Source organism: Protopterus annectens, chromosome 14.part0 (assembly GCF_019279795.1).
Source record: "Protopterus annectens isolate FY-2018-M chromosome 14.part0, PAN1.0, whole genome shotgun sequence".
In the NCBI taxonomy this organism is placed as follows: Eukaryota; Metazoa; Chordata; order Ceratodontiformes; family Protopteridae; genus Protopterus; species Protopterus annectens.
The window spans coordinates 268,380,009-268,405,365 of NC_056748.1; the positions used below are offsets into that span (position 1 = coordinate 268,380,009).

Genomic DNA, 25,357 nt, shown 5'->3' on the forward strand with positions numbered 1-25,357 from the left:
CCCTTCAGGGAGTCTAATTCTATAAAGCAATAGTCCACATGCTGATTTATATGTAACTGCTGCCAAACATCCTGTAAAAAAAAAAAAAACAAAACAAAACAGGGTGCATTAGACAAGCCAAAGGGAAAGCTATCCATTTGAAATACTGTCACCTTGCTTCAAATCTGCACCACTGGCTCCAAGTATATACAAGCATCTTTCAGGTCCAGTGTGACAAAAAATGCCTAAGGAGGCAAAGACGGCTAGGAGGCCTTGAAGAGTTAACATTTTGAAAACGTGGGTTAATTCAAGAATTTACTCAGTCTTGGTATCCCATGTGCTTTCTTTTCTGGTCACTGAAGACAGCCTCGAGTAAAAACTTGCAACTTCCTCTAATTTTGGTACTTCCAATACAGCCCCTTATAGTAGTTAATTTTGCAGGGAAGGTACCTGGATTACTTGCTGTCTAGGTACTAATGGGATATCAGCCTAGCTTTGGTCTGCTTCAAAACTGCAACTTCGACCAACTTTGAGGATTCTGGTAACCACTGGTCCTGGGTTATAGCTTTTGTTTTCTTTTGCAAACACTAAGTGACCTTCAATGTTCCACAGAGGTAAAGAGGGGGATATGGGGAAAAGGGTAACCAGGATGAATCACGACAGTTCCCCTTTTGAAGTCATGGTCCTGATGACCCCCAGGCTTCTCAATGTTTTAAACTGCCATCCACTCCTGAATGTAGCCTTTGCACACCTGCCTGACTTTCTTTTGTCTTGCTTTGGGTATACGGGCCATGATATGACTGGACCGTCTCTGCTAAACTTAGATGCATCAGAGTAATTGAAAAAAAAGTGCATCTGCGAGTAAAAATCAGACTGCATATGTCCATCTCTTCTTCCTCCAGTCTTTTTATGTCACCTATAGCAGGGAGACACATTAAGGACCGACTTCTTCACAGTCTGGCAGGAGCTTTAATCTCAGCCAATCATATCTCCAAATAAATGACCTTTTAACTACTGCTCTGCAAGATGCATCCACTATACTATAATCACACTTTGGGGATTAACTGGTAATTTGGATTGTTGAAAGGTCATAATTCAAGTTTCTCTGCTCTCAAATCTTAGTCGTAGAAACCTTTCTACATTTGGTCTTGTCTTCTCCAGATCTGGATGGTAACAGAGTATATGGGTCTGGGAGTTAAGGCTCTGAAAGTCAGAGAAGCAAAGTTATAAGCCTTTTCCACAAATCGGTCAAAATCCTTCTCTTATCACTGAAAAAGGGGTTCTTGCATGGAAAATGGAAATTAAGGCAATTCCTGGTTAGCATACATATAGTACAGCTGGATCAGCCAAAGGGTTCTTAACCTGTGGGAATCCTGGATCCAGTAGAACTCACATTTCCCTTGGATAAACAGCAGGGAATTTGGGCTTCAGTAAAAATGCATCCTTCAGGATATCAAATGGAGACATTGCTGGTGCTCTAGAGTCATACAGGTCCAAGAAAACTCTACTGAGCTGGACTGAGAGAATTCAATAGGTTCCCACTGTAGAGCCTCTTTTACCTTGTGAAGGATGCCCCCAAAGGAGAGGTTCTCTGGAGGTGAACCACAAGATTCGGTACCTTCTGTGTGAAAGCCATAAATAAGGTCAGAAAGGAACTGATCAACACATGCATATTCAAATGCCTCTGAGTACTGGATATCACAATCCTCCAAGGTGGGAGATGCATATTCAGATGCCTCCAAGTATGGGATATCAGAATCCTCCAAGGTGGGAGGGGGAGTTTCCATCCTCTTTTTACAAATTTCCAAAGCTGTCTAAACTTAAAACTCAAAATCCCTGAGACAGTTAGAATAACTGTGTATAAAAAATGGGCCAAAGTTCCATTTAACCTAGGCTGAGGCAAGCTAGTAGGCACTTGTTTGCTACTCAGTAGTTTAGGCCTCAGCTTCTCCAGGGGAAAATGCCTTGTGAGCTGCAGTTCATGGACAAGCAACCAAAACCACCACCACTTCTGGAACAGTCCTCATGAATTAAGATCAAGGAAATACCAAACATCACCCTCACTGATTACAAGCTAAGTACCAGCAGCCCAGGGCCCTCAGCCAAGCCTCAGCATCAGCCATCTTAATGGTGTAATCCTGGAGAATACGCTAGCAGCCAAAGCCTGGCTGCATGGGAAACAAGTGTTAGAGGCCTTGGCTAAAACAGACTCTGAAGCCAGGATTAATGAAGTACCTGTGTCACCAGACAAGGTGACTGAGGGCATTAGGAATGTCCTTAGTTTTCTGGCACTACTAATGTCAGTTTTCAGTATTCTTGTGCTTTGAAAACTCTGTGGCCTTGGTCGAGAAACTCTACTTTCAACTGCTCCTCCTGAATGTCCCCAGAGAAACTGGAGCTCTGATACTAGTATCTGCTGGACCAAGTGACAGCAATCTTTATTGCTAAAACAGCATATTTCTAAAATGGGGAACAATTAAAATACAGACCGATTTGCTCCCTTTAACCAGGACAAAACCGTGTGATCCTAAACCGGGAACAGGCTTCCTGCACCATGACTTCTGCAGTAGAAAAGAAACTAGGAGACTGGCTGGTCAGGCAAAGGTCACATGTGCCAATTCAAATACATCAAAAGCACTTATTACAATGGTGACCCAGATTTTTAATTTTGCAATATTCTTCTTTTCGAATGCTTACTACTGTAACAGCAGATTAAATGAAAATGTTAAGTTTACTTTGATTTCTGCTTCTTGAGGTAAGCAGTAATCTGTTTAAGTAACTGGCTGAAGATTTGTAGGATGAATTTTAAAGCATCATGGCCATTCAACCTCAATGAAAAACATGCGAGAAGGAAAATGATTTAGGGTTTTCTCAATACCTGGATGTACCAACTCACATACAACTCATCAGGGGGGCAAAAAGATCAAATTTAATTTACTGTCCAATCCTTGTTATAATAAAGTCACTGGACAATCAAGGACATGATTTCAAGAAATTGACAATTTTAATAAAAATTACTAAAGAGACAACGAACAGAAAAATCTAGAAGCAACTCTGTTTGCACAACAATGTGCACAAGTGTGCTCATAGGAGCATGTACACACACACCCAACACCAGGAAGGTTCGAATAAGGTTTACATTGATCACACTGCTGTGCCTTAGATTACAAATTCCTACACAAAACAAATTTGTCATTGTTTGTGATGCGCAACAGCCACACTTGATTTTGCAACAGAAAACCCAAGAGAGAAAAAAAAAATCAGTTATGTCAGCAGTAATGAAGTTACCTTAATGACACGTCCACATAATTTCAGAGGACCAAATTCCACCTCCAACCAGTTATAAAGTTCTTTGACTTCTGAAACAACGTACTGCATCACGTTAAACCTTACCTAAAATAAAAAGGTAAAAATGAAAACTAGCTTTAAAGCAATCTCATCTATGAGCTGAAAAAGTTACATATAAGCTAATCCAGTGCAGCACAGAATGCACCGTCTTCCAGCGGTATACCACACTAGTCCAGAAACAGGTCAACTGGGAGTTGGGGTGCAATCAAAATATAAAAGATTTAGCAATGCACAGGCAGCCCCTCCCCACCCACCCATCCAGTATAAACGTGAAGTGACAGCATAAGGGAAGCTTGCAGGAAGAGATGCAGATGTCCAAACAAACTGCACCATCAACTCATTACAGTATCCCACAATCATAGAAAACAATTTTTCTAATAGAGATGACATCCAAATAAGGTTGGCATTAATAGGTTAAAAGAGGAAAACACCCATATAGAAAAGTAGCTATATGAAGTACTTCGGCATGACAATGCTCCATATAAACAGTGTGTGTGTGTGTGTGTGTGTGTGTGTGTGTGTGTGTGTGTGTGTGTGTGTGTGTGTGTGTGTAGGTGCACTTCCTATTACAGTAGGTTAAAAAAAAAAAAACCCTCAGTGGTCTGAAGCTTGGTCAATAGGCAGTTACGAAGCACAAGGATAAAATTTTCAAGGCATAGACTGACATCTCACACTTGGGGAGCACTGTTTCAACACCGCCAGCTCCCCAGCAGACACAGAGCACTGACTGCCTCACTCAGCCAAGCAAGCTGAGCACTTAAGTAACCAGCTAGGCAGGATGGGAGTGAGTGGCCAAAGCTAGCTCATCTATCTTGGGGAAGGAAGCAATCCACTTTTTTTGCATATCTGATGCCTTAGCAATGACGGCATGAGATGAGACGTGCCAATTAACAGAGCCAAGTGCAAAGAGCATTTAACTAGCAAGCAACATACACACTGTAGCTATGAGAAGCAGACATTATGAGACCCATTCATCCTGACTGATAAATTAAGCAAAAATGCCGTTATGGATGCCTGTACTATTGTTCCTCTAATATATGGGTTACTAAGAGGAACCTAGGTCAGCCTGCAAAAGGTAGACACATACAGGAAAAAAAACATTACAGAAAAATGTTGACAGTGACACTCCTTTGATCCAATCAAAGCTTTGGGTACAATTACAGAGGTTCATATTAGAAGAACGAAAACCTAAACCACGAACACTCACATGAGCGAAAATGCTGGGAATCGAAAGTGGGATTGCGGTGTCGTGTTACAGTGAGGAGTGGGATATTCGCCCTTTCCTCACTGCAGTGCGACCTCTGAGTTAGAATATATAGTTAGCGGGGGGTGCAGCCCCCCACAATAGCAACTTCAATCACCAGCATTTTCGCTCATGTGAGCATTCGCAGTTTAGGGTTTTCGTTCCAATATGAACCCCAATTACACTTACAGCAACAGAGAAAGATTTTTAAGAGCTACCCTTGCTGCAGAACAAAAGGATCAAACTAGCCATAGGAGCGAAAAATGACTATTACTTAATTTTATACAACATTTTTAAAACGTTTATTTACATAGGGTTAATTTAAGGTGCAAATCAGCATAAAATCCAGTTGCATCATATTTGCCATACATAATGAGATTTTCAAGTAGGTCTATGCTGTAGTACTGATTCTTGGTTTTCCTGCTATGCAGAAGCCCATGAGAGACCTGATTCTAGAACATTTTTATCATCCCTGTCAGATGTCCGATGGCTGACATCTGGAGATCAGGGTTTAAGAGGGCTGCACATTGGTGTCATCTTCAAGTCTTTCCAAGCAGTAAACTGCAGTCTGATACCACAGGACAGCTGGACTCTTCCAGATATCAAAGTTTTAGTCTAGGAAAGGGAAAGATTCAAACTATAACACAGTGCAAGTAGGAGACAGTGATGGATAAGAAATACCAGTCTGAAACACTGCCACCACCCCCCCGGGCATGTGGAAGAGGCTAGCAGGGAGAGGAGGGTTAGGGTTTGCTTGAAAAGATCAGTGTTGCAGTACATGTACAACTATGGTACGTGCAACACAACTGTATTATGTTCTTTGGTGTCAATGTTGCACTGTTGATTCTTGGGAGGACTTCCGAAGCTAATGGTTGGCTTAATGGCAACCTTTAGTAAAGGTGTGGACAGATGTCCATCTGGCAGCTTCCAGGATGGCCTATGTAGGGACACCTTTAAGGAAGGCAGTGATGACTTCAGTGTCTGGTAGAGTGACTCTGACATGAGTTGGTACTAGCTTATCAAGATGGGCATAGCAGAAAAAGTCGTCTGCCCATTTAGAGACTGTCTGGAAACTGGTCTACCTTCCTTCCTAAAAAGGCCACTAGTAATTGCTCTGCTCTATTTGGGAACTTAGCCCTGTTCAAGTAAAACTGGATATGACTGTACATACAGAAAATGCAGGATTTGCTCATTTATTCTGTGGGTTAGGAAAGAAGACTGGCAAATGAAGAGAGCTTGATTCAAGGAGAGTTCTGACACTACTTTAGGCATAAGAGAGGTTATTTCTTAGGGTTACAGACTCCCAATGGGACACTGTGAAGGGTTCTTTGCACACTAGGCTTGTAGCTCTGAAACACTGCCTATCTGAAGTGAGGGTCATCAGTAGGGTGGGTCTTCCAAACTGAGCATTATTAGAGAAGCAGAAGCTGGTAGCTTAAAAGTTGACGGGGGCCTTAAATGTGTAGGACTCCTTTTAGGAATCATTTCATGTGGGGGTGAGAATAGATGGGGGCGGCAAGTAAAACAGGGAGAGATGGCTGAATTTACAGTAACAGTGGAATAAGAAAGTCCCTGGTGAAACAATCTTGAAAGTTATTCCAACACTATGTTTAGATCTGCATGAGGAGGACCAATGTGTTACTATTCCAGAAGAAAACCTTTTCCATTTTAACAAGTATGACTTTCTGGTTATTGGTTTTCTTGCCTCTCTCAGGCTCGACAGCACATCTGTAGAGTGGTTTACATCATTTGGGGTCAGAAACCAATGCTACAAGCTGTTAGTTTGAGGAAGGTCATATCAGGATGAATGACGCATCTACTCACTCAGCTAAAGAGGTCTATTTCTGGAAGAATATAACATCTCCCTTCACTGACAGTCAAGCGAAGGGAGAAGCAATGTTGCCTTGGCCAGAAGGGGGCTACAAGTATGATCCTCAGCATGTTTGACCTTACATTTATCAGTACCCTTGGAATTAGAAAAAAATGGCAGAAAGGCAAAAAAGAAAAAGAAGCTTGTCCATTTGAAGGAGTACACATCTGCACTCTGTGTACCTGTATCTTTGGTTCTAGAGCAGAACCTTTGTAGTTGGCTGTTCTGATGAGATGGGAAAAGGTCTCTAATGGGGTGTCCCCACTGAAGGGTGAGGTCCAGGAAGATCTCATCTTTTAGCATCCATTCACTGGGGTCCAAGAAGACCCCTACTTAAAGAATTATCTAAGATGTTGCTCTGGCCTGGGATGTAGGATGTTAAATGCTGCAATTGTTCTGCAAAGAGTCAAATATTTACTGCTAGACTGTACAGGGGGGGTAGGAATGAATTCCCCCTTGCTTAACTGTAGTGTTATCTGCCCAAATCTGCAGTGCTTCTGAAGACGTGTTGCTCTGATCAAAGAGGCACCAGGGTTTCCAGTGTTATTCCCAAGTGCTTTTCAGGTAGCACTGTAGTTTCCTCATGTGCAGTTTTGCAAGGAAATTATCAGGATGCACAATGCCATGTCATTCCAAGGCCTTTAGCTATTCCCTTGCTGCAATTGTCTGCTTTGACAGTAAGCTGCATAGGCAATCTGTCAGAAAAGGCACCTTGTCTTGGGATAGGAAGGCTTTTTGCTATAGGAAATCTATCAATGCGCCCAGAAAAAGAACTCTTATCGGAGGCTGAAACTGGAACTTCACTAAACAAGTCTTACCCTCTAAAAGCAATCCACGTTAATTTGTAGAGCTATTTGAAGTTTCAGGATTTTCACTTTGATGGAGGCAATAGTCTACGTAGAAGTAACCCTTAGCATTTTGCAATAGACGATAACCAGAGCTAGACATTTGGTAAAAACTCTTAGTGCGGATGATAAACCAAATGGTAAAACACAGAACTGGTACAGCAAACCTGCTTCTACAATCCTAAAGCATCTCCTGTGTTCCTTTGTAATAGGAACATGAAGACAGATGTCCTTCAAATCTTTTATAACCATAAAAGTTCATGGAAAGATCATGGGTAGCAGTGAAGGGTCAGCGTTTTTCATTTGGGTATGTTTAGGAACTTGTTTAACTTTGACATATCTAAGATTCTGCTGCAAGTACCTTCCTTAAAGGAAAACAATGGGATATTAAATCCAATAGCCCTATCTGTTGTTTCCTTAAGTCCCCCTTATGTGCTACAGGCAAAAAAAAAAAAAATAACTGCAGCTTTAAAATAAACTGATCTAAACAGTTTTAAACCTGAGCTTCCTAAATCTCCGTACTATTTCAGCTTCCGTTTTCAAACGGAAAAGAAAAATGTCTACCTGGCTCTTAAATAATGATGTCACATCTGCCACTGCTCCTCAAGTCGATCCCTGGAGGTTTCCACCCCCAAAGTGACATAAACTCTGCCTTATTTCCATGCTGCATTGAACCTCCTGTGATCCTCACACATTGTGATGTCATTGCAGCCTTGGCCAGCCCACTATTACCATAGTAGCTGCTGTGTGGAACTTATTTTCTAGCGAGGTGAATGCTATCGGCTCCATTTTGTGTGAAGGACTTGCTGGAAGCTGGGATTGCCTGTCTTTTCTCGAGCATTGGAAGACTTCAGTTAGTAAGGTAAGTTATAAATGTAATTTTACATGTCCATGTGTCCCTAGCAATGATATTTGTCATTATAGTCGACTTAATGCTTACAAGTGTGGCACGCTTTGTTTAATTTGTAGTATTGCCGAGTAGTTTATTATTTCTGTACTTTTGATTTAAATATTTGTGTGCTCCGGTTGTTTTTTTTGTGTAATTGGAATCCTTATTCTCGAGTCGGAAGCTAGGGGCAGGCTAAAATTAATATTTTATTTGTATTTGTTGATGTTTGTATTTGTACGCTGAAACCCACGTTGTCCTAAAGTGCGCGTGTTAGGGACAGTATTTGTTGGTTGCTTTGTTCGCCGCCTTTAAGGTAGATTTGTTACAATGGGGGTAGATCTTTGGCTTCCTGTATTCGCTATCCTAAAGTGGACTAGTTGAAATTTCAGCGTTTTTAAAATTTTATTTATTTGTGGTGTGTTTGGTTTTCGGCAGCCGTGGTTATTGTTTTACAGCTGGGATGTGCAACTATTTAATGTCGTTTAAATATGACACAAAAATGCGCGGGACTCAACACTCACAGGTAAGCTTATGGCTCCCTTTACTGAAGCTGCTCTGCTGGACTGGTGTTTTGTTTACTAAGCTGGTGCAATGTAAGCTTAAGGCTCTTACTGAAGTTGGTGCTATTAAGGCTACATTTTTACTTTACTTACTGAAGCTGGTGTGTCCATTTACTTTCTGAAGCTGCCTCAACACTCACTGGTAAGCTTAAGGTTCTCTTTACTGAAGCTGCTCCATTTTTATTTTATGTATTGACGCTCGTGTGTGTGCACTTAAGGCTCTGTTTACTGAAGCTATTCTGTTGGTGCTCACTTTATTTTTTGAAGCTGGTGCCGTGCTGTGTAAGCTTAAGGCCCTTAATGAAGCTGGTTTGTCTGTTTATTTTACTTTCGGAAGCTGCCTTAACACTCACGGGTAAGCTTAAGGCTCCATTTACTTTACTGGTGCTGTGTCAGCTTAAGGCTCGCTCATTTATTGAAGCTGCTGTTTTCGCTTTATCTACTGAAGCTGTCATTTTTGCTTTATCTACTGAAGCTGCCGTTTTTAATTTTTGTACTGAAGCTGCTCCCAAAGCTGAGCAGATCTCTGCACGAGGTACGTATCATGCTATTCCATTCCATTGCCTATGTTGAGTGATCACATCCAGTTTCCGCTTTACACATTCTAGATCTGTCGGGGTAGCGTGTCAGATGTTGCTCTGTGTGCCCGCAGATGTTGTGTGTGGGTTTGTTGTTCCCAACGTGGGTTATTAGGACATATAAGCAGTGATATATCTGTAAGGGATCTGCATTTTTCATAGATTTAGATTCAGATTATTGCATTATCATACACTGAAATAAATGTTTGAGGAATGTTTAATGCAAATCTGCATTCTATGTCATCAGCTGAATTTCTAGCATTTGTCTTTTGTATTTCATTGTTGACTAGGTAGGTGGGCTATTCCACAGACCCTTATCAGTCATGACTCAGGCTCAAAACAGAGCAGTACAAAGATAATAAAATGGCTGATTGAGTAATGTATACAGGACTTTTGATGTTATTACAAAGTGTTTATAAACAGTCCGTTTTTCATGGTTATAATAAAGATGCATAGTGTGTACATATCTATGGTTAGGGTCTACTGATGCACTGATGTGCCTCCCATGACTGTACTCCTATACAATTATTTAACGGATTCGTAATTTATGTACTGGGTAAGAAGATTGGTCCATGTCAAGTGTGTATTTTGCAGCTACATCCAGACTACTTGGAGAAGGATACATACACTATATGGGGGCAGTTTTTAGAGTAGCCAGTTAACCAGCAAATTTCTTTTTATTCTTACTGGTAGTCTATTCTTCTTCTGTCTTTCCTTTTAATACTTCTGTCCTTTTTTACTGATGTTTGCAGATGACATTGTGATCTGTAGTGAGAGTAGGGAACAGGTGGAGGAGACCCTGGAGAGGTGGAGATATGCTCTAGAGAGAAGAGAAATGAAGGCCAGCAGGACCAAGACAGAATATATGTGTGTGAATGAGCGGGAGGATAGAAGAATGATGAGGATGCAGGGAGTAGAGGTGGCAAAGGTGGATGAGTTTAAATACTTGGGATCAATAGTTCAGAGTAATGGTGAGTGTGGAAAAGAAGTGAAGAAGAGAGTACAGGCAGGATGGAGTGGGTGGAGAAGAGTGTCAGGAGTGATTTGTGACAGACTAGTAAGAGTAAAAGGGAAGGTCTAGAAGAGGGTAGTAAGACCAGCTATGTTATATGGGCTAGAGACAGTGGCATTGACAAAGGCAGGAGTCAGAGCTTGACGTGGCAGAGTTGAAGATGTTAAGATTTGCACTGGGTGTGACGAGGATGGACAGGATTAGGAATAAGTATATTAGAGAGTCAGTCCAGGTTGGAAGGTTTGGAGACAAAGCCAGAGAGGCAAGATTACGTTGGTTTGGACATGTGCTGAGGATGGATACAGAGCATATTGGGGAAAAAGATGCTAAGGATGAAGCTGCCAGGTAACAGGAAAAGAGGAAGGCCTAAGATAAGGTTTATGGATGTGGTGAGAGGACATGCAGATGGTTGGTGTGACAGAGCAAGATGCAGAGGACAGGAAGAAATGGAAACAGTTGATCTACTGTGGCGACCCCTAACGGGAGCAGCCGAAAGAAGAAGATTCTTGCTAAAAGTCTGTGGACACTAATCACTAGTGCTATTGGTTATCATTTTTGTAATTCTTTAGCTTCCATTTTTTTATAAGCACTTTATTAGAAGCAATTGTTTATTAGCAGTAATGCCTTTTTGCATGTCATTCCACACATCACTATTCAAGACATGCCATTAATTTAAACATCACACCCAGAACTCAGCATGAGGTGTGTGTGTGTGTGTGTGTGTGTGTGTGTGTGTGTGTGTGTGTGTGTGTGTGTGTGTGTGTGTGTGTATGTGTACTTTGCTCTGTTCCTTTTAAAATATGTTGTTTTGTGGCAAATTGGTGAATTCACTAAATAATTATAGCCCTTTAAGTTTCAGTCTTCCTTTTTTGGAAACACATGGTAACAAAAAACACTATTTCAACAACTTTCTAAAATTATACAAGCAATGTTTAAAATCTGTCCCTGGTTTTGTGCCCCCCCCCCCCAATACATTTTGGCCTTTTCCAGATTTCTTCTGCTGCGAAATTGAGTGATTAAGTTGTGTCAAGTGGATGCTGCAGAGGTAGTGTTGCCTCACAGCAAGAGGTTCTCTGGTTTAATTCTTGGCTAGGCTGCCATCTGTGCAGAATCTGTATGTTCTCCCTGTGTTCATGTGGGTTTCCTCTGGGTGCTCTAAACTGACCATGGATTTGGCTCTAAATGTTTCTTTTCACCTAATAATCTCTCCCCAGAAATAATAGTTTCGCCAGAAAACGTGGAGGGTTTACAATTACATGTAATAATCCAGTTAGGGGTTACTTTCTTTTCAGAAATGCATGTCAATTTTTTTTTTGACAGCTGCTCCACTTAGGAGTAATAACGTGCCCCTTCTTTGACAGCTTCCCAGCTGTATTGTCTGGCTAATTTATCTTCTTGATTCACATTTTCGGACCATTTAACATAACGTTGTGGTGGTTTTTTGTGGACAGTTAGTGGCAAAACATTATAGAATGAAGATAGAAAATAATGGCAGACATTTCAGTTTCACATTTCATACCCTTTCGAAAATTCATAATAATGCAAGACCTACTGTTGGATGATCTTTCTAACTTTGTAAGAGCAATATTTAAAATTTCTACTTCTATTTGTGCCTTTCTCCCACTTATGTATAGCTTAGTCCAGATTTAGTGCACTGAGGTTCATAGGTATGACATGTCAGGACCATCGCTGTCAGCCGGAGACATTTCAAATTGTGACATACTCGTTGCAGTGTATTCTGAGCTGATGTCATGTTTGCTTTTCATTTTTTACTGTGATCATGTTTTACCCATGAAGCAAGTAGATAGTTGTTTGCAGGCAGCAGATTTGTTTTGGATAACCAACATTTCTACAAGTGGGGGGGTATCACAGCGATTGCTAGTTGCAGCACGTTGCTTGGCTATGTTACTTGGTAGTTTAATAAAGTTGAATATAAATTATAATTAGAACTGTAGTCCAAGGAGAAGTGTTTTGCATTTAGTGCTGCTTCTTTTACTCGACTTGAGTTTGACTAGACTTGTGATGGAAATGTTCTGAATTGGGTAGTACTGTCCTTATGGGTGCATGCATTTAGTTTCACTGTTTTCTGGAATATTTTAACCCAATTAAAACACCCAATAAAACTTTACTGCATTGTACAAGCAATATAATTATATATATGTGTGTGTGTGTGTGTGTGTGTGTGTGTGTGTGTGTGTGTGTGTGTGTGTGTGTATCTTTGTGTCTGACTTCAAGCAAGGGGGCAAGTGTGGGCAAGTGTGTGTGACTGCTATCAAGGGGGCAAGTGTGTGTGACTGCTAGGAATGGGGCAAGTGTGTGTGCTTGTGTGTTTGACTGCAGGCAAGGGGACAAGTGTGTGCATGTCTGTATGTGGGCAACTGCAAGCAAGGGGGCAAGTGTGTGTGACTGCAGCCAAGGGGGCAAGTGTGTGTGTGTGTGTGTGTGTGTGTGTGTGTGTGTGTGTGTGTGTGTGTGTGTGTGTGACTGCAGCCAAGGGGGCAAGTGCGTGTGTGTGACTGCAGCCAAGGGGGCAAGTGCGTGTGTGTGACTGCAGCCAAGGGGGCAAGTGCGTGTGTGACTGCAGCCAAGGGCAAGTGCGTGTGTGTGACTGCAGCCAAGGGGCAAGTGCGTGTGTGTGACTGCAGCCAAGGGGCAAGTGCGTGTGTGTGACTGCAGCCAAGGGGCAAGTGCGTGTGTGTGACTGCAGCCAAGGGGGCAAGTGCGTGTGTGTGACTGCAGCCAAGGGGGCAAGTGCGTGTGTGTGACTGCAGCCAAGGGGGCAAGTGCGTGTGTGTGACTGCAGCCAAGGGGGCAAGTGCGTGTGTGTGACTGCAGCCAAGGGTGGGTGTGTGTGTGTGTGTGTGTGTGTGTGTGTGTGTGTGTGTGTGTGTGTGTGTGTGTGTGACTTCAGCCAAGGGGGCAAGTGTGTGTGTGTGACTTCAGCCAAGGGGGCAAGTGTGTGTGTGTGACTGCAGCCAAGGGGGCAAGTGTGTGTGTGTGACTGCAGCCAAGGGGGCAAGTGTGTGTGTGTGTGTGTGTGTGTGTGTGTGTGTGTGTGTGTGTGTGTGTGTGTGTGTGTGACTGCAGCCAAGGGGGCAAGTGTGTGTGTGTGACTGCAGCCAAGGGGGCAAGTGTGTGTGTGTGTGTGTGTGTGTGTGACTGCAGCCAAGGGGGCAAGTGTGTGTGTGTGTGTGTGTGTGTGTGTGACTGCAGCCAAGGGGGCAAGTGTGTGTGTGTGTGACTGCAGCCAAGGGGGCAAGTGTGTGTGTGTGTGTGTGACTGCCAGCAAGGGGGCTAGTGTGTGTGTGTGTGTGACTGCAGCCAAGGGGCAAGTGTGTGTGTGTATGACTGCAGCCAAGGGGGCAAGTGTGTGTGTGTGTGTGTGTGTGTGTGTGTGTGTGACTGCAGCCAAGGGGGCAAGTGTGTGTGTGTGTGTGTGTGTGTGTGTGTGACTGCAGCCAAGGGGGCAAGTGTGTGTGTGTGTGTGTGACTGCAGCCAAGGGGCAAGTGTGTGTGTGTGTGTGTGACTGCAGCCAAGGGGGCAAGTGTGTGTGTGTGTGTGTGTGACTGCAGCCAAGGGGGCTAGTGTGTGTGTGTGTGTGTGTGTGTGTGTGTGTGTGACTGCAGCCAAGGGGGCTAGTGTGTGTGTGTGTGTGTGTGTGTGTGTGTGTGTGTGACTGCAGCCAAGGGGGCTAGTGTGTGTGTGTGTGTGTGTGTGTGTGTGTGTGTGTGTGTGTGTGTGTGTGTGTGTGTGTGTGTGTGTGTGACTGCAACCATTTTTTAATTGTGAACGTTTTCATTTAAAGTCAAATGTCGTAAAGTGTCTGTTTCCAGATAGAAATCAGAACTGTTAAAGAAATGAAAGTTACAGAATATTTAACAATACAAGAAATGTTATAAGCTAAGTGCAGTCGTACCTATACTTCATACTGTAAGTTTATGATCACAGATAGCATAAGTATGTGTATTTTAATTTTATAACTGGGATGGAACACTGGTATTTTTAGACAGTTTACGTATTTAGTCCGGGCGCTTGGTTAAAATGTTCCGAATATAGAACTGGAAATATACAGTATGATAGCAAAATAAGAACATTATAGCTACTATAGAGTACACTTTCAACCTTAAAACAAATTCTAGAGATTGAGTAGAGAGATGAACATATATAATTACCGGTAGGAAGAATAAAGAGTGAGATAATTCATGTTTATTTAAAGTGCGTCAGGTGTCCAAACACCGATGTAAGTGTGTGACTAGGAGGTGAAATGAGTGGTAGAATTAGATAAGTGCATTTGTTGTGTAACAGGTGCTTGTTAATTTTACTTACCCTGTTTGCTGCTGTTACTTGATTACTGTAGCTCTTTCGAATTTATTGATGCTATATTATATTATGGGGGCTGTATTTTAGAATGATTTTTATAATTACTGCTTTATTTCTCTGTAATGCTGGCATTTGGTAAATTGAAAATCGGCATGCGTTTCTCTGCGAGCGCCCATGCGTCAGTTTAGTTCTCTGTGTAATGCTGGCCAAATGTAATGCAAGTGCGTGTGACCGTTCACGCGTCGTGTACATGCCCCTGTCCTGAATAACTGGAGTTAAGTGCATAGGTTAGTACTAGGCTATCTGCCCTAGGTAATTTATAATCCTATGGAGAAGTTGTTTGGCTTTCGACACCCGTTTTAAATTAATTTTGCTATGCCCTTTTTCAAGGTTAGTATACTGTGCCTCTGTCTAACACTGACACAGAAGTGATACCCGGGCTAAACCTAGGATCCCACATCCACTCAACATTCTTCTTGGAGTCAATGAGGGACTCTGCCTTACATGGACTGGGATTTTATTCCAGAGTGAAGGGAGCCTCTGTGTTATGAATCTGTCCCTCCAGCATGTCCTATTTCAATGCTGAGGTTAGTCTGTAGCACGTAGCTCGATGTGATTTGGATTTTCTGGGGTACAGCATGTCCACTAATTCTGGGTTGGACATGGATTTATACGTCACGCACAGATCACCTCTGAACAGGCGGTATGCCACTGACTAGAGCTGGCGTTTCTTTAACCAGGTAGCATATGGCATCTGTTTGAGCCCTTTGATCCTCTTGTTGAGGTACTTTTGGTGTCTTTCCAGTTGCTGCAGGTGTTTGGTAAGGTACATCGCAAAAGTGGCATTGTACTCAATTATGAGCCTGAGGGCAGACTAAATTTGTGTTCACTTATTTATTTTTCAAAAGGGGATGACTATACAGTTTTTGTCATGTAGCTTGAGGCCATGGCTGTGGCACCAGTTGTCTGTTGCCATGAGGCCCCTTTTAGTGGATGCTTGTCTGCTGGAGAGTCAATTATTGCACCCAGTTTGCAGTCATCTGTGAACTTGGTCAGCCACAGTCTTTCCTTGTTGTCCTGTACCTCGACGAAATATATGCCAAACAAGAGAGGTCGGATCTTACCAGTGACGGATAAACTAAGGGTCTAGAGAAGAGGTTGTGTGTGGAGTCTGTGTGTGTGTGGAGTCTGTGTGTGTGTGTGTGGAGTCTGTGTGTGTGTGTGTGTGTGGAGTCTGTGTGTGTGTGTGTGTGTGTGGAGTCTGTGTGTGTGTGTGTGTGTGGAGTCTGTGTGTGTGTGTGTGTGTGGAGTCTGTGTGTGTGTGGAGTCTGTGTGTGTGTGTGTGTCTGTGTGTGTGTGTGTGTGTGTGTGTGTGTGTGTGTGTGTGTGTGTGTGTGTGTGTGGAGTCTGTGTGTGTGTGGAGTCTGTGTGTGTGTGGAGTCTGTGTGTGTGTGTGGAGTCTGTGTGTGTGTGGAGTCTGTGTGTGTGTGTGGAGTCTGTGTGTGTGTGTGGAGTCTGTGTGTGTGTGTGGAGTCTGTGTGTGTGTGTGTGTGTGTGTGTGTGTGTGTGTGTGTGTGTGTGTGTCTGTGTGTGTGTGTGTGTGTGTGTGTGGAGTCTGTGTGTGTGTGTGTGTGTGTGTGTGTGTGTGTGTGGAGTCTGTGTGTGTGTGTGTGGAGTCTGTGTGTGTGTGTGTGTGGAGTCTGTGTGTGTGTGTGTGGAGTCTGTGTGTGGAGTCTGTGTGTGTGTGGAGAGTGTGTGTCCAGCCAAATAAGTTGACTAATCTCATATTAAGAGCCCTACTGATGAAGTACAGTAACGGCTACAAAAAGAGGATAATTTTGCAGTGAACATGCGTAGACAGTAACAGGATGTTATTGCATAAGATGATGTCTGGCACAATTAAAGTGCAACAAATTACAACTGGTATGCATTACCATAAGTTTGTGGGTGCTGTCATGCAGGTCTGAAATTTGTTTATAGTGTATCATCTGTTACCTATTTAAACAGTAAGGGAAAATAAGTGGCAGACTGATGCTTTGCAAAGCAGGGACCTATTGCCAGTGCTATGTTGCTTGGTTTTAAATTTGACAGGAGTAGTGCAACAAAAAAAGTCTCCCACTAAGGAGGAAAAGGCAGACTAGCAAACAATACATTGGTCTGGTCACCTGCTGTGATAAGCTGTCAATCACATGCAAATAATGGCTCAAATTACCCTTGGCTGTTTGACAGCTAGGGAAGGGAGATTCCTTGGAGAGCTAGATTCCAGCCTTCACAAAAGAAAGCAATTTAGCATTTGAAAGGAGAAAAAGCTAGAAAATGCACTTTTGTGTTCTGTTCTGTAGCATTTGCACTGCTTGTGTTTCAAGTGGTCATTTAAAAAGGATAACAATTTAACCAAAAGTAGTGGATTTGAAGACTGCAGTGAATGCCTGTTAAGTCAATGAAGTCACGGCAACTTAAGGGAAAAAGTGGCAGATCTGATGCAATATTTGTGAGACAAATAATGCATTATGGGATACTTGAGGCAGAGTAAACAGTCTGAATTTTTTCAATATGCCAGACCCCATGTGGTCAGAGTCAGAAATTGCATCTAAAAATATCTAAAAAGCTCAAAATAGTCTCAGAGTGCTGTTAAAATGTAGGAAACATCAAACCATGATGAAATTAATATGTTTTTTGAGTCTGAGGGCGCGGTTGTCCTTTAAGGCTATAAAGATCCTGGAGTAGAAACCTGTTGCTTCCTCCCACACAGGGACTAGTTGAATGGATACTTGTTGCAAGAGTTCTTGCAAGACAGGGGGAAGGAGACCCTCTTGTTTTTTTGGTGGCTTTTGCATCCCTAAAAAAGGGGGTCTTTTTCCTGAATTAAATGAAGTAGCCCTTTTTCTGTGATGTTTAGGACCTACCAGTCCAAGGTGATGGTGTTCCACTTGTGTAGATAGAAAGGGAAAAAAATCTTCCTATTACAGCATAACCACAGCTGATCTCGGGAGGTTGGTACAGTCTTTGGACCCCCCAAGTCTAGAATGTTGCTCAGGTTGCAATCTTTTAGACAATTTTTTTTTGTCTCTCTCTCTGATCAGGCAGGCCTCTAGTATTCTTGCCTAAGAGGGAGAGGCCAAGTCTTAGAAGAATAAAGTACAGTTGTGTACACTTAACATAAATGTAGACGTTAGAGTGTACTCACTGTTGCAGTCATTACATATGGGGTAATCTGCTGGCAGGTTGCCCTCAGTCGGCCTGATTAACAAAGTCTAGGGTCCTGCGTCGATTGCTGTTCCTTCTTCCATTACGTCAGGTCGTCAGGGGTATAAAACATGCAGCCGACGCCATTACATCAGTTTTTCTTGCCCAAGATGTCAGGTGCCCCCAAATGGGGAGCCTTAAGTAATTAAAAACACAAAAATATACCTCCAAACAAAAGCAAATACACCAAAAAGGCTTTTAAGCATAGTAAAGGAAAGTAGAGGTATAGTGAGAGAAAAACAGGGGGTTGGAGGGAGGGTAACCAAGACTGCAACAGTGAATACACTTGAACATCTACATTTATGGTAAGTGCACACAAAGTACAGTTTTGTACCTACCATAAATGTAGATGTTCGAGGATTCCCTTGCTGCAGTCCTGACTATTGGGTATAGTCCGCGTCCCAGTCGAATACCAGAGAGGTCATGGCCTTAGACTGACGCCAGTACGCCAGGGTACTAATCGCATGACCGACGCCATTTCCTCAGTCTTTTCTTGCCCCAGATGTCAGAAGACCCAAAAGACAAGTCCCAAAACAACCTGCACCAAAAACATGTACAATATATACAACAATATGTACAAAAATATAAGCATGTAAACTCACCTACACAACCACCCTGAAACACAGAGGGAAGGAGGGAGAGCAAGGGAATCCTCAACATCTACATTTATGGTAGGTACAAAACTGTACTATGTTCTTCGCCTTCCCTTGCTGCAGTCCTGACTATTGGGTAGAATCCCAAAGCAGAGGTAAGGGAGGCTGGCAAATTATAAAGTAGCAGGAGCTGACAACATGCCTTGTAAAACAGCTGTGGCAAAACCAGCCCTAGTCTTAGAGTATATAGGCAGGTGATAATGCCTAGAGAAAGTATGCACTGAACTCCAAGTAGCTGCTTCCAGAATATCCTTAGTTGCCACCCCCCTTAGAAATGCTGTTGAAGTGGCAGTAGCCCTAGTGGAATGAGGCCTAATCCCAGCTGGAACCTCTTTGCCATGATGGGAATAACAAAATGCAATGCAAAAGCCAATCCACCTAGAAATAGTTTGTTTTGACACAGGCTTGCCCTGTGAACTCAAAGCAAAAGAAACAAGTAACTGCTGAGACTGGCTAAAATTCTTAGTCCTGCTCAAATAATAACGCAATTGCCTGTGTACATCTAAAGTGTGCAAAATCTTTTCCCCTTTATTTTGAGGATCTGCAAAAACGTAGGCAAATGAATAGTTTGGTTTAAAGCCACACTAGAAACCACCTTAGGCATAAAGGAAGGATTAGTACGTAATGAAACCCTGTCCTTATGGAAAACCAAAAGGGCTCCACTGCCATAAGGGCGTGCAACTCAGACACCCTTCTTGCAGAAGTAATAGCCAACAGAAAAGCAGTCTTCCATGACAAATATTTCAATTCAGCAGTAGCTGCAGGCTCAAAAGGTTGTAGAGTAAGTTTTTCCAACACAAAATTGAGATCCCAAGCAGGAGTAGGAGCTCTACGGGGGTCTTATATTCTTGCCCCTCTAAGAAACTGCTTGAACAAAGGATGCGAAACAAAGGTGGGTCACAATCATAGTGAGCTGAAATTGCTGCAGCATGAATCTTTATGGAAGAGAAGGACAAACCTTTGTCCAATAATTCAGTAAGATATTGAAGAGCCACACTCAAATTAGGCTCTGAAATCTCCAAATTCTTTGCTGTACTCCAAAATAAAAATCTCTTCCATTTTTCATCGCACACTCTCCTAGTACTAGGCCTTCTAGCTTCCATAATCACATTTAAAACTTGTTGAGGAAGCTGAGACCTGCTGTGCTTCAACACAGAATATGCCAAGCTGTGAGATGAAGAGATTGAAGCTTGACATTGAGCAGATGACCGTCCTTCTGAGATAACAGATGAGGAATCAGAGGTAAAGGCCATGGAGGCTTCTTTACAAGACTCCTTAGAAGTGGGTACCAGTGTTGCCGAGGCCAATCTGGAGCTATCAAAATCATCCTTGGCCTGTCTTGTCTGACCTTTAATAATACCTTTGGAAGAAGAGGCAGAGGTGGAAAGGCATAGACATGAAGGTTTTTCCAACTGAAAGACAGAGCATCCACTTTCCAAGCTGTGTGATGAAACCCCTTTGTGCAATACTTTGGCAGCTGGTGGTTTAGTGGAGAAGCGAACAGATCTATGTCTGGAGTTCCCCATGACACTGTCAATTTCTGAAATACATGAAGATCCAGTTTCCACTGTGGGGATCCATGATTTGTCTGCTTAATACATCTGCTAGGGAGTTCTGTGCTCCTGGCAGAAACCTTGCCTGAAGAGTCAGTTGCAGGCTTAACGCAGTCTCCCATAAAATCATTGCTTGCCTGCATAGAGGATAAGAATGTGTTCCCCTTGCTTGTTGATGTACCACATGACAGTTGTGTTGTCTGTTAGAATCAACACCTGCCCTGGAAGAAGTAACTCCTTGAACGCCATCAATGCAAACTGGACTGCTAACATCTCCTTCATGTTGATATGTAGATGCTGTAGTCTGGCAGGCCACTTGTCTTGTATCCACTTTCCATTTAGATGAGCTCCCCAAGCAGTGTCCGAGGCATCTGTCGTTAAAATCTGACTCGCCTCTGGCCGGGTCACAGAGAGTCCCTTGTTTAGGTGACATTCCTGAGCCCACCACAAGAATTCCTTTTGAAGGCAAGGTATTATGTGAATGACAGTGTCGAAATCTTGGCAGTGCTGTGTCCATACATTTTGAGATACCATTGCAGCTTCCTCATATGCAGTTTGGCATTGGGAAGCACCAGAATACAAGATGCCATGAACCCTAATGCTTGAAGGACTGTCCTTGCAGTCAGCACGGACTGATGAGATAGTTGATGGAAGTAAAGTGACAGACTCTTTTGTTTGTCCGGGGTTAAAAAGGCCATCTGGGCTGCTGTATTCAGTCTCACACCCAGAAAGCACATGTCTTGAGAGGGTACTAGACTGGACTTTATTTCGTTCACAGAATACCCTAGGCATCTTAGCACTGCTATGACATATTCCAGATGCTGTAGAAGGTCTTCCTTTTCTTGAGCCAGAATCAGGCAGTCATCCAAGTAAGGATAGATTTGAATGCCTTGAAGCCTGAAGTAAGCTATCACTGGAGCCAGAACCTTTGTGAATACTCTGGGCAGTAGATAAGCCAAAGGGCAATGCAGAGAACTGATAATGAAAATCTCCAGTTCGAAACCGCAGATACTTTCTGCAACTTAGCCTTATAGGCACATGAAGGTAAGCTTCCTTGAGATCCAAAGTTACCATCCAGTGATCCTTGCCCAGCAGAGGTAACAGTTGCTGTAACGTCAACATCTTGAACTTGGGAATGTCCAGATAAGTGTTGAGGATAGATAAATCCAAAATCGGTCTCCACATGTTCCCCTTCTTTGGTACTAGGAACAGGCGAGAATAAAATCAAGCCCCTTTCTGATACAGGGACTGGCTGAATGGCCCCTATCTGGAGTAACTGAGAAACTTGCTTGTGAGCCTCTTTTCTTTGTGGAGGAGGAACATCTGGCATGCCTTTGAAAGGGGCCATTGTGTGGAAATAAAATCTGTAACCGTGATGAATGATATCCAGCACCCATCTGTCTTGAGTGATTAAATCCCAATTTTCTTTGAAAAGAGACAATCTTCCTCCCAAAGGAGCTGCCAGACGAGAATCCACTGGCAGCTGAAAAGGCAGGTCATTGGTTCTGCTTACGAAAGGACTGACCCCTGCCCTCACCAGAAGTCTGAGCAGGTGAACTGTCTGATCTAGGCCTAAACGAACCTTGAGCCCTGCCCCTACCACGCCTAGACCTACCCCTAGACTGGGAACCATAAGCAGGATATGTCCACCCCTTAGCAGGCCAATTTCTACTAAACTTGGCAGGCTGCACCTGCAAAAAATCTTTAACCGTCTGCATAGACTTAGCTTTGTCCTCCATTTTCTTTAAAACTGCTTCCACAGGCGGTCCAAACAACACATCAGACTGTAAAGGAGCATCCAAAATCCTGGTCTTAACATGCTCAGCTAAATTCTGATCCTTCAACCAGGCATGTCTGCGAAGAACAGAACTAGTAGCAGCCACCCTCGAGGAGGCCTGAACAGCATCAAAACCACACTGCAAAGAATGCTTACCCACTTGTTCAGACACATGAACCAAATCCAGCAATTCTTTACACTCAATACCTTCCGCCAAAGCATCCACCTTAGATTTCAATTGTGAAAGGAGATAATTCTGATATTTCAGCATATGAAACTGACAATTCAACGCCCTCATGGCTAGAGTGGAAGAAGCATATACTTTCTTACCCCACCTATCCAAAGCCCTTGCCTCTTAATCAGAGGGTACAGGATTTTTAACCACAGAAGCTTTAACACCTTTGGGCCCCTGAGAAACAGTTTCTGGGTCCGCCCTGGGACTCTTAAACAAATACTTATGAGCTTCGGGCACCCTATAATACCTATCAGGCTTAACAGGAGCAGGAGGCAAAGAGTCAGGGTTCAGGGAAGCCTCTGCAAAAACATCCTCCACCACATTCAACACAGGAGGAATAGCTAAGGGCCTATGCTGGGGTAAAAACAAAAATTCCCTAAGCCTTTTCCTGGAATCAGAGTAATCCTGGCCTTCCCATTTAAAGTGCTCCCTCATGGAATGAAGAGTCTCTGAAAATGAAAAATCCTCAGGAGGAGAAGCTGTAGGAGTGGAATCATCCACATCAGAATCAGAATAAGTAGGAAACTCTTGCAAGTCTTCCACAGAAGACTCTGAAGCCTGTGAACACTGTTCAAAACTATCAAACTCCTGTTCCACCCTAGGCCTCTTTATCAGGCGGGGGCATAGAACCTCTAATCAGAGTAATCAAATCTTCTGCCATTTTAAGCATATGTTTCTTAGGCACAGAGCCCGAAATGCTAGGAGAAGCCCCCACAGAAGCTGAACTTGGCCTACCTCTAAAAGAAGCTTTGGCAACAGAAGGAGAGGCCCTAACTACCTTGGGAAGAGAGGGAAGAACAGTTACCTGAGAAGCCCCTCAGCCTGGCCTACCTCCTGAGAGGGCACATCCTGTAACAGTAAAGTATCTGCCTGAGACTCCATAGAGACTCCTGGCAAAACCTCTGGCTCCCCTGAGCCTTCTAAAGAACCGACGTCCGGGACTGCCGGTTCCTCACCCCTAGGCTTCACTGTTTTGTCCTTGCGCTTCTTGATGAAGCGGCCGGAGCATCCGACGGCATATTATAATTGCAACGCTTCCCAAACACTAACCTAGCACAATCAAGCCTCCTCTTAATAGTGCGCTTGTTAAATCTAGCACAAGAGCGCAACCAACAACGCCGTGCTCAGGCCCTAAACAAGGTATACACAATGTATGATAATCCCTATGCGGTATCTGCTTCCCACAAGAAATACAGTTATTCACTTTTTCTGACATCCGTTAAATACTGAGGCAAGAAAAACCAAAATGTTCCCAACGGGTTACTTAGCCAACTCTGTTTCGGTCTGAAACTCCGGTTTCGGAAAATCTCAGAACGCCAACCTGCACTCGCAAAATTGCTTCTGCATCGGACCATGCGGCAAAAAAGACTGAAGAAATGACGTCGGTCATGCGCATTAGTACCCTGACGTACTGACGTCAGTCTAAGGCGCCATGACCGACGTCAGCCTTATACTCTGGTATTCGGGCCGACTGGGACGCGGACTATACCCAATAGTCAGGACTGCAGCAAGGGAAGACGAAGAACATCTGTACTATGCTCTTCGTGCTTCATTGTTGCAGTCATTACATTTGGGTAGATTCTCAAAGCTATGGTTGGGAGGATGGATTTATACAGCATTAGGACCAGCTATAAGGCCCTGCAGGACAGCAGTGGCAAAGCCAGCTCTGGATTTAGAGAAGAAAGGTAAATTGTAATGTTTGGTGAACGTATGAACTGAGCTCCAGATAGCAGCTTCTAGAATGTCTCAGGTAGGAACACCTCTGAGAAAGGCTGTTGAAGTAGATGCAGCCCTGGTGGAATGAGATCTGATCCCCTGGGGGATAGTTTCATCATGGTGCATATAGCAGAAACAAATACAATGGCTTATCCATTTTGAAATAGTCTGCTTTGAAATAACCTTTCCCTCTGCCCCTGCAGCAAATGCCACCAGTAGTTGTTCAGATTTTCTTAGAGATTTTGTCCTGTTTAAGTAAAATCTAAGTTGTCTGTGTACATCCAATGAATGCAGAATCTGTTCCACCTTGTTCTGTGGATTGGGAAACAAAGTTGGCAAATGAATGGTCTGATTAAGCACCACACTGGATACCACCCTTAGGCATGAAGGATGGATTGGTCCTGAGACTCACCCTGTCCGCATGAAAAATAATGAAAGGCTCCACTGCCATAAGAGTCTGCAATTCGGAAATCCTTCTATCTGCAGTGACTGCTAAAAGGAAAGCTGTTTTCGAGGAGAGAAATTTTAAGTATGCAGTAGTAGCTGGCTCGAAAGGAGGGAGAGTGAGTTTTTCAAATATTAAATTGAGGTCCCAGGCAGGGGTTGGAGCTCTCCTGAGTGGTCTTAAGTTTTTGGCCCCTCTGAGATACTGCTATAGCAGAGGATGAGAGAAGAGGGGAGGTTCTGTGTTGTAATGAGCTGAAATGGCTGAGGCATGGATTTTTACGGAAGAAAAAGGACTGGCCCTTGTTAAGCATCTCAGTTAAATATTGTAAAATCTGAGCAATATTGGGTACTGCTGTGCTTATTCCTTGTGACTGATTGCAGGCACAGAATCTTTTCCATTTGTCAGCGTAAGATTTTCTAGTACTAGGCCTTCTTGCCTCCAAAATGACATCCATCACAGGTTTGCTGAGGGATGCTAAGCGTGAATTTAGGCGATTAGCCACGCTGCAAGATTCAAAGTTTGGAGCAGAGCGTGCAGAATTTGTTTGTTCTGCTGAGACAGTAAGTAAAGTGTCTGAGGCAGGTGCCACGGGGGAAGGTGTGACACACTGCGCAGGAGTGGGTACCAGTGTTGGCGAAGCCAGTCTGGAGCAATCAAAATCATTTTTGGTTTGTCCTGTTTGACTTTTAGTAGAACTTTGGAGAGCAAAGGAAGAGGGGGAAAAGCATAGACTGATAGAGAATCCACTTTCCAGGGTTTTTTCTGAGGAGTTAGGGAGGTGTGGCCTAATGGTTAAGGTGCTTGCCTTACAAGCACAAGGTGCAGGGCTTGATTCTCACAAGGGATAATTGGCTAGGCTTAAAATGGCTTGCAAGGGCAGTTAGCTTAGTACTAACCTATGAACTATGAACTTTCAGAATTTGTCCGACTGATAGTTCTGGGGTGAGGCAAAAAGATCTATGTCTGGACTCCCCCATTTGCATGTCAACATGTTGAAAATCCATGGTTCCAGTTTCCATTCGTGTGGGTCCATGAGATTTCTGCTTAGTTCATCTGCCAGAGTATTCAGCTTTCCTGGCAGGAA

At 43.3% G+C, this 25,357-nt stretch overlaps 1 protein-coding gene across 2 annotated transcripts in view; it reads right to left on the reverse strand.

The window, feature by feature from the left end:
* The window catches only part of EIF3A (eukaryotic translation initiation factor 3 subunit A), a 1,696,172-nt gene that overhangs the window by 1,178,509 nt on the left and 492,306 nt on the right, over nt 1–25,357 (reverse strand). For both annotated transcript variants that reach the window (XM_044055975.1, XM_044055974.1), the window contains exon 8: nt 3,268–3,372. In XM_044055975.1, coding sequence (XP_043911910.1) covers nt 3,268–3,372 — 105 coding nt within the window. The remainder of the gene's footprint in view (nt 1–3,267; nt 3,373–25,357) is intronic.